This window comes from Zalophus californianus, chromosome 9 (assembly GCF_009762305.2).
Source record: "Zalophus californianus isolate mZalCal1 chromosome 9, mZalCal1.pri.v2, whole genome shotgun sequence".
Taxonomy (NCBI): Eukaryota; Metazoa; Chordata; class Mammalia; order Carnivora; family Otariidae; genus Zalophus; species Zalophus californianus.
The window spans coordinates 103,648,402-103,658,434 of record NC_045603.1 but is presented as its reverse complement, the minus strand read 5'-3'; the positions used below and the strand labels follow the sequence as shown (position 1 = coordinate 103,658,434).

The 10,033-nt window shown below is 43.8% G+C and overlaps 1 protein-coding gene across 11 annotated transcripts in view; it reads right to left on the bottom strand.

Moving 5' to 3' along the window:
• Positions 1-393: 393 nt before the first annotated feature.
• Positions 394-10,033, bottom strand: part of ERC1 (ELKS/RAB6-interacting/CAST family member 1) — a 560,596-nt gene continuing 550,956 nt past the window's right edge. For 8 of the 11 annotated variants that reach the window (XM_027593114.1, XM_027593122.2, XM_027593113.2 and 5 more), the window contains one exon: positions 394-4,859. In XM_027593114.1, coding sequence (XP_027448915.1) covers positions 4,722-4,859 — 138 coding nt within the window. In that variant the 3' untranslated portion in view covers positions 394-4,721. The remainder of the gene's footprint in view (positions 4,860-10,033) is intronic. The other 3 variants (XR_003519825.2, XR_003519824.2, XR_003519826.2) reach the window with 3 other exon arrangements.

The following is a 10,033-nucleotide window of genomic DNA, read 5'->3' as shown; positions in this document are numbered from 1 at the left end:
GCGCTTGGCCGTGCTGGATGGGTCACTGGATGATATAGCACCAAGTGGGCAGGAGAGAGGGTCTGCGGCCCGCACAGGGCTGCCGCCGGCTGTGAGGCTTCAGAGCCAAGCCCGGGTTACCACACAGTATTAGGCACACTGAGCTGGGACCAAGGTGGGTTTGAGGGTGGTTATGGGGTCACAAACTTTGAAACCTCTACCCAGAGGTCCTGAGGATGTAGAGGAGATCTCTGGCACAAGTGGGGACCCTCTGAGCCCCGGATTCCAATTCCTTTGACTCAGCAGTTGTCTCTTTCACTACCTGGAGGGTGGCCACTGGTGCTTCCCAAGGGGCTAGCCCAGCTGCCACCTTGGCCAACTTGGGGGAGGTGGGGGAGGAGTTCGGCTGCCCCGTAGCTTGAATTCCTTTATTAACATGATATCGTTTTGCATTTCTTAAAACACAGCTCTTTAACTTTTCAGTTCTACAAACTACTTTTTAATATCTTAATAATCTCAACAATGGCCACAATGTAACTGCCCCAATGCTCTGAACCACACAGACAATATCGACAAGCGGAGAAACAAAAGAGGACGTGGGATGGGACAAAAACCCGCTCCCCCCAAATCAATCCCTAAAACCACCTTTCCCCCAAAAGAGTCAGGAGGAGAAATACCTACAAGAGGGTCACAGCACTCGCCAAACACATTGGAGAAAATCAGGAGACACTTGGTTACAGTTTTGACACTAAAAAGTTTGGAAACAGTTTTTGCTTACAAAGAGTAAGTAAAGACAGCCATTTTGTTCAGAAGGATGTCCCTGTAATGCGTGTGTGTTTTTTCTTGCCCAAACATTCCCTTAGTCCACGTGGGGAAAACTCCAGATTCTTTTTAAAACATTTCTTTGACCAGTTCAAGTCGCTGTCCTGAGAGGCCCAGGGACTGGCAGTGATGGATGGGTTGGCCTTGCAGGCTTGGCAAAGAGCAGCAGGCTCTGCTGCGTCTACTCCGCCCTCGTCTGCTTTTCCACAGCTCTGGACTCTTGCGGGTGGCAGGTGAGGCTGGGGAGGCAGACATGGAAGTTACTGACATTACGGCCACAGGGCCCACTGTGACTCAGGAACGGCCGTGGGAGGGTCACATTCTATGTGGCACCATATTCCTTGATTTGCTCTTTCCTCAGAACCCCCCGAGGGCAGCCAGTGGGTCTGTGCCTCACGACTGGGGTCAAAGGGGTGGGCAGGATGGTTCTGGGATCAGCAGGACTCTCTAGCAGCAAATCCAAATGCCAATCCTGAACGTCATAGGGGAGGGATTAGCTCACCAGTTGACTAAAACTTTGTGATGACTTCCTCCTCCTCTTCTCTCTGAGGAGTGGGTTAGCCAACGAACTCCTCGTGGAAAACCAAGCAGACTTTTATTGACAAAAGGTGCCAAGTCACACTGCCACTATGGACCCTGAAGGCAGTCTTGGGTCCCATCTGCTTTACTAGCATTTCTAAAGATCAAGTGTGAGGAAGAGAGAGAAGCATTTAGCTCTTCATTAGACTATAAGGTACCAGGTTAAAGGTTAGAGCTGAGATGGATTTGGGGATTCCCGTTCATATTTCTTAACATATTAAAGCCCATTTAAAATCTTTTCCATTTCAAATGGTATCCAAGTCCTTGTAAATCTCAATTCAGATACTTCACCAAGAACTCAATGAGTACCTGGGATAGAGGTATATGAGAAGATGAGAAAAATCACATTGTGTTTCATCAGTCATGAGCCCCACATTAGATTCCACACACTCTTCTTCTTCCTGTCCCCTTTTATGATGACCTTGATTTGGGGTACAGATCTTTAGGTGCTAAGGGGAAACTAGACCTGCCAATGGAATGGATGAATTTGGTGAATCTAATAGGCAACTGCAGTGAGTTTTCAAGGCTATAGACCTTCCCCAGCAGCTGAGTCACCTTGTGAAAATGAACACCAGAAGAGGGTCATGCAGTGGTAAGTCTTTGTGTGATGGGAATTGCGCATTTAGTAAAAGTTGGCTCGATGAATGATCCCAACTCGATAAGATACTCTAAGTGCTAGACGTTGTATTAATTTTGCCCTTGTAATATAAAGTCAGGTCATGTTTGCTATTAAAGTTTAGCCAAAACCTACTTTCATCTAGAACCAAAGAGTCCTCAGAACCATTTGAGGTGCTAGGATGACTACCCAAGAGGAATCAAGGAGATTCACAGAGACCGGACAGATGATGTTTGCCCAGAAATTTTTCTTCTCAGAAGCACCTGTCCAGAGGACTTCCAGGGGAACCAACAGGAGGGGTTGAAATGAAAAGGGGAAGAAAGGAGGTGCAGTGAGAGTCACACACCCAGGGGGGCGAGCATGGCAGGTACCATATTTGAGAGCAGAGACAGAATGAGCAGGACCCGGGGAGACCTGCTTGCTGCCCCCCTCCCCCCCCCACCTGCTAGAGGGTAGCAGCCAGGGCCAGGCCACCCGTCTGGGCACGGCCTCTGCTCCTGCCTGCTCTGCGCGGGTCCTGTAAGGGTGTCCTCATCCCTCAGGTCTCTGGTTATGGTAGATAAAGTGAGATTCTAATACTCCAGGCCTAAGATACGGGGGGCTTTCTACATCACTAACAGGCAGTGCAAGAAATACATGGAATTGAGGTGACTGACCACAAACCACCATGACTAACTGTGTAACCCCTCCAGCTCCCAGCTCGCCCACTTCTGGCCGGCCAGGCTATCAGGAAGCATCTCAGTAAGAAGTTTATGAGCAGAACCCATTTAAACCTTCGACACAAAACATTCTACAGCTTCTCACAGGAGAGGCTGTTTTACAATAGCAGGGAATCCGGGCAGCTGCAGATATGACCCTGTAAGTTAATGGGACAGTCAAGAGTTGCCGGTGGGAAGATACCAGACTGACAGCCGTGGTGACTTTCCAGGCAGCATCAGATTCTCTGGGTGAGTAACTGGGGAGGGGGAAAGAGGAAAATGCAAGACAAAAACATTTAGCCCAGCAACTCTTATCAGAAGACGTGAGTGTCTGGTGGGCGTCTGGCCGGAGAGGTGGTCAAAGGGCTAGATTTGGGTGAAGTGGTCTCTTTCTTGGTGCCTGATTATTCATGACTGCCACTGTCTAAGCTTGGGAAGAATGCCGTTCAAAATGCCAATACCTTCAACTGGATTTGCAACTTTAGGGTCCATTTTCTGATCTGCGACACACGGAGCTGGCCAAGTTCCACGTGATGTGCATGGATGTGTTAAGAAAACACCATCCGCGGCTGTAGCCCCCCTAAACACTACACCCTTGCAGGGTAACAACCACCACAAAAATCCTGAACCACCAAATAAGATCCTGCAGGCAAGTAACTGACTGAGCCCCCCTCAAGGGGGATAAGCCCCCCTCATCAATTCCATTATAAGGAGAAATGAGAAAGGCTCATTTGTGAAAGATTCATCTGGAAAAGAAAACTTCTACTAAGAGAAGGAGTGGGGAGGGGAAGGGTATGCCTTTGACTGCTTTGACTCAACCAGGTTATGTCTCAGAGAGTCCTTCACATTTCTCCCTCACTGAAAAGAGACTTTTGTCAAGGATGGGTACCCAACAGTGACTTGCACACAGTAGGCATTTGATAAATATTCTCTGAATGAAAGGATGGAGGAAGGAATGTGTGTGGGATGAGAGACATTCATTTGTGCCAGAAGGTTTCAGACAATGCTCGAGGCTATGGTTCTGGGAGTGCACATCAAGAGTAAAGCTAAAAGGGAGGGAGGTGGGTGGAACATGGACGGTGGGAAGGCAGAATCATTCTTTTGGGGCTCAGGGGCCTAGAATGCCAATGAAGGAGATGTGTAGGAGAAACCAGCCTGGCCCCAGGGAACTTCTACAGAAGCAGAGCTCTAGGCGGTGACAGCACGGCCTCACGTCAAACCCTTCTTCTCCTTCAGATCCAGATGTATGATCTGACAACCTAAGTATAAGGTCAAAGGTCTTAAGCAAGAGGGACCCGGGGGAGAACTGTCCACACCATCCTCTTGTTAACTGGTTGAGAAGAACAAGGATGAGTGAGACAGAGAGGGCTGGGTAAAGACTCCAAACTTGGGGTATTAGTGTTCACCAAGCCATCATGAGGCCTGCTTGCAGCTCCCCTGCATAAAACATTACACATGAAAGTAAGCAAAAGGGACAGTAAAAAGAAGAGTCAATTTCTTTTGTCCCTGTTCTCTCTTTTCCCCCCTTAAGATTTTTTTTTTTTACCCTTTTAGGAGAAAGCACCTGTTGTGATATTAGAACACTCAGCTCTCTAGTCCACTGGGAAGTTTCTTTCAATATGCTGAACTCCAAGGAGATTCCAGGTTTAGTTCTCATGTCAAGGGCAGAAGGAAAAAGGGCTCTCCACTCCATGTCCCTCTGTAAGGGCAGAACCACCAGCTTCCACAGTTCTCCACTGCTGATGACTGGATGGCAGTTCTTCATGGAAACCTGGCCACTTACCCACCCTGGACATCAGGAAAATTAGTGTAGAGACAATATCCAAAGTTGAAAGGCAGAGTCAAGATGTCCAGCTGTAGAAAGGGTGCTGGAATCACACTCAAAGGACCAACCAAGATAGGATAGAGTTTGTAGTGTTTGTTGGGTGCCAGGAAGTTTCTGGGTGCCCGTTCCTTACAGTTCTTCTTTCTTGACTCCTGGATTTATTCCAGCAGGCTGCTGGGCTGGCCGCTCCCACAAAGCAGGGTCAGGACGACTCTTCCAATGCATTGACCACTTGCTCCAGGATGTCGGGACAGTGATCTGCTATCTGCTGGAGAATGGCATTGGCAAACTCCTGTAGCTCTGCATTGTCCCGTTCACCTTTTTCTAACTCATCCTGAAGCTGAAAGGGAAAGGAAAGATGGACTTCAGATAAGATAAAATGATGCTGTTCGCACTGGGTTAACTGTTATTGCTCATGAGTAAGGAAATGGCATTTCCAACAACATGGCTGAACCTGGAGGGCATTATGCTAAGTGAAGTAAACCAGAAAGACAAATACTGCATGGTATCACTTCTAAGTGGAATGGGGGGTGGGAGGGAAAAGACACACTCACAGAAACACAAAGTAGAATAGTAGCTACCAAGGGCTGGGGGAGTGGGGGAAATGGGAACAGGTTGGTAAAGGGGTACAAGCTTTCAGTTATAACATAAATAACGTCTGAAGATCTAATGTACAATATGATGACTGCAGTTGATAACATTGTACTGTATAATTAAATATGCTAAGAGAGCCTGGGTGGCTCAGTTGGTTGAGCGTCTGACTCTTGGTTTCAGCTCAGGTCATGATCTCAGGGTCGTGGGATCGAGTCCTGCATCGGGCTCTGTGCTGCTGACCATGGAGCCTGTTTGGGATTCTCTCTCTCCCTCTGCCCCTCTCCCCACCTAAAAAAATAAATATGCTAAGAGAGTAAAATTGAAATGTTCTCAAAAGGGAAAAAAAAAGAGCTATGTGAGAGGACAGATGTATTACCTCGACTATGGGGATCTTCACAATGTGTACCAAACCATCATGTTGTACACTTATGTCAGTTTTATTTGTCAATTAAACCTTAATAAAGCTGGAATGAAAAAAGAAATGACCAAAAAAAGGAGAGGCACTTTCTATGGGAAGTCTTCCTGCATCAAAGTTCCCAATCAGGAATGGGTCCAAGTTAACATCGAGTGTTTGCTCGTGAAGAGGTGACTAGTCCAAGTCCCAAAGGGGGTAAGCCAGCACCAGTGTTCTCACGCCAGGGAGAATGTTCTCTCCACTGTGTCACAATATTACACCCATGCCCAGCAGGGGAGAGGGGCACACCCATGATCTCAGATGGATCTTAATCTTGCATAATGGTCCTCTGTCCCAGGGAAACTTATATCTAATAGACCTTTCCCCGTTTGCTATAAACCACTTTTTTTTAAAGATTTTATTTATTTATTTGCGAGAGAGAGAATGAGAGACAGAGAGCACGAGAGGGAAGAGGGTCAGAGGGAGAAGCAGACTCCCCGCTGAGCAGGGAACCCGATGTGGGACTCGATCCCAGGACTCCAGGATCATGACCTGAGCCGAAGGCAGTCGCTTAACCAACTGAGCCACCCAGGCGCCCTGCTATAAACCACTTTTATTCAGTATGTTAGACTACCTGCTAATTTAGGCCTGCTAATTTAGTTAAAAGAGATTACTCTGAGAAACACATAAGATAGTCCTCTGTTTAGGAGTAAGTATAATTCTAACTTCCTATTGTTTCAAACGCTCTCTTGGACATTCCTTCAAGCATTAAGCCAGCATTTATCGAGGGCCTCCTGTGTGCTCGGTGCTGAAAGATGAATGCATTTGGTCCTTGCCCCGAGATCCATGAAGGTTAATGGAAGAGAAAAACACATGCACAGATAATTAGTTACCACAAGCGAGGCCTGAACGCGTGCTACAGGGGAAGACCCAAGAATGACAGCTGCATCCTGGAGGGGTCTGGGCAGATGTTACTGCAGGCGGTATGTGATGTGGATCCTGAGAGCTGCAGAGGAGTTTGTGGGGAGATCAAAGAAGAGGCTTTCAAGCAGAGGAAAGAAATGCAGATGCGCAGAGCTATGAAGGGGCTTGGCACAGACCTTGGGAAGACGGAACCTTTCAGTGCGGTGGGAGCGTAAGGTAAAGGGACTGTGTAGAGAATGACAGGAAATGAAGCTGAAGAGGCAGACGGGGGCCAGACTGTGGATGGAGAGCTAAGCAGTTCAGATTTAATCTGGTTAAAAAACAAACAAACAAAAAAGGAACTCTAAGAGCTCTTAAACAGTGCAGTGACATGATCAGCTTCATGCTCTCGGAAGAGAACTGTGAAGATAAAAACAAGTTAGACTGAGTGAAAGGAAGAATCAGCCAAGCGAGGTTACTGTGTCAAGCCCGGGGCCATGGGGCAGGGCCAGGGGACAGGGAGGGCGACAGATGGGTGTGAGACTTCCTCAAGGTAGGACTGACTGGTAGGAGGTGAAGTTCAAGGAGAGAGGTGGAGGATCATTTTGACAGCTCTAGCTGCGGACATTAGGCAAATAAGACTGAAAGTGCAGGAGGCAGAGCAGGTTTTTAGGGAAGCAGAAGGATTAAAAACTGAGTTCCAAGTGTATTAAGGATGCAGGTTCTGGAGTTAGGCTGCCTGGGTTTCAATGTCACCTGTGGCACTTACTAGTCTGTATGACCTGGATCTCTCTGAGCCTCAGTTTTCTCATTTATAAAATGGAACAATACATTTATAGGGCTGTTTTAAGGATCTAATGAGATATTCATATCAAGTGCAGTACAATGCTTGACACACAGAAAATGTTTGATAAATGTTAGATGTTGTTATAATTATTGCTAAATTGGTAAGATTACCTTGACAGACCATGTCGATTAAAAAGCAAACAGAACCAAGTTTTAATCACACCGCTGACAGAATCTACATGCTGTGAGCCAAGAATGAGCATGCTGCTGCTTCAAATATATCAAAGCGTTGGGAACAGATTTTGCAATCTTCTTTCTGTTAAATGTTGACTAAAACCTCAGGACATGCAAGGACCAGATTTAGACTACACTAAGTCTTGACGCATTTCAAGGCCTGGCTGTGTCGTATGAAAGTGAATCTCTGAAATGGGGAAACCAAAGAAACTGTGCCTTTTAAATCCAGCTGCAGAGAATATAGCCCGGAAAGATTGCTAGGTGAGGAGGCTCACGTCTCTTGAACGGAACTGAAGTCAACCACACAAAGTAAGAGAGGAGGCTGTACAGCTGTACTGCCTCCGTTTCCCCATCTCAGTCCTTCCCAGGAACATTCCAGACATCTTTGGTTTATATTCTGAGCCAGGTGTCTGCACTTCACTCTCTACAACTCACATATTTATTTCCTGTGGAACATTTTTTATTCCCATTTGGCTTCTGTTTGTTAAGTAGATAATCATGAAGTTACTAATGGATACATTTTAGTTTAGTATTTTTTTAGTATCTTTTTTTACTAATTTAAAAAGTATTACACACACGTTGTAGAAAATTTGGAAAACAAAAACCAGGAAAAAAAATCAACTATAATATTAGCATCAGGAGATAACCACTGTTACATATTTTTTTGTATATTCTTTGAGATGTTGTTTTATTATATATACATGTAATTTTAGAAACAAAATGGCAATGACAGTATATAGGGTATTTGTGAACTGATTTTGTTTTCACCTAAAAATATACCACAAATACGTTTCCAAACCAAATCCCAAAGGCTCTTTCAGAGCTTGATAATTAATTCTAAATTTATCCATATATATAACAGGAGCCAAGAAAATATTTGAAAGGAAGAAAAATGATGTGTGGACTAGCTTAGCAGATTATAAAACATACTGCAAAAAGACACTAATAATTAGAAGAGTATTGTGCTGATAAAATTAGATCACTGGATTTAGAATATGATCAGGAGGCATTTGAAATCAATGAATTGTATTAGGTCAACTGGGCCTAGTTGTGGTTGGATTCCTGCTCATACCATATATAAACATAAATTTAAAATTACCTAAAGGTCTAGATTTAAAAATTATACTGCAAGTACATGTTCTTCTCATGCATACACAAAAAACATTCTCCAGGACAGATCATATGTAAGGCCTTAAAATGAATCTTAATAAATTTAAGATTGAAATCACATCAAGCATGTTTTCCAACCACAATGGTATAAAACTAGAAATCAGTTATAAAAAGAACAGAAAAATTCACAAATATTTGGAGATTAAACAACATGTGACTGAAAAATCAATGGGTCAAGAAAAAAATCAAAAGAGAGATCAAAAAATGCCTTGGGACAAATAAAAATGTAAATACAATATACCAAATCTATGGGATACAGTAAAAGCATTTTTAAGAAAGATTTATTTATTTATTTGAGAGAGAGGGGAAAGAGGGGCAGAGGTAGAGGGAGAGAGAGAATCTCAAGCATACTCCCCACTGAGCATGGAGCCCAACACAGGGCTTGATTCCACAACCCTGAGATCATGACCTGAGCCAAAGCCAAGAGTCGGATGCTTAAACAACTGAGCCACCCAGGCACCCCTAACGGCAGCTCATAGTGGTAGATGCCTACATTAAGAAGCAAGAAAGAGCTCAACCTAACTTTATACCTCAAGGAACTAGGAACAAAAGCCCAAAGTTAGTAGAAGGAACAAAATAACAAAGATGAGAGTGGAAATGAATGAGAGACTAAAAAGACAACAGAAAAGATCAATGAAACTAAGAGCTGGTTTTTTGAAAAGATAAACAAAATAGACAAAACTTTAGCTAGACTTACCAAGAAAAAAAGCAAAAGAATGCAAATACATAAAATCAGAAGTGAAAGAAGAGCTGTTACAACTTATACCAGAGAAATACAAAGAATCAAAAAAGACTACTATGAAAAACTCTATGCCAACAAATTGGACAACCTAGTAGAAATGGATAAATTCCTAGACACACACAACCTACCAAAACTGCATCATGAAGAAACAAAAAGTCTGAATGGATTCTTAGCCAGGGAACTGAATCATTAATCATTAATCAACCTTCCAACAAACAGAAGTCCAAGACCAGATAACTTCATCACTGGTGAATTCTACTGAACATTTAAAGAAGAATTAATACCAATCCTTCTCAAACTCTTCCAAAAAACAGAAGAGGAGGGATACTCCCAGACTCATTTTATAAGCCTAGCATTGCTCTGATACCAAAACTAGGAAAGGACAACACAAAGAAAGAAAATAATCAGGTCAATATCCCTGATTAACATAGATGCAAAGATCCGAATGAAATATTAGCAAACTGAATTTAATACTTCATTAAAAGGATCATATGCCATGATCAAGTGGGATTTATTCCAATGATGCAAGGATGCTTCAACATCTGTAAATCAATAAATATGATACACCACAGTAACAAAATGAATAATAAAAATCATATGATCATCTCAACAGATGTAGGAAAAGCATTTGACAAAATTCAACATCCATTTATGATAACAACTGTCAACAAAGAGGGCAGAGTGAATATAC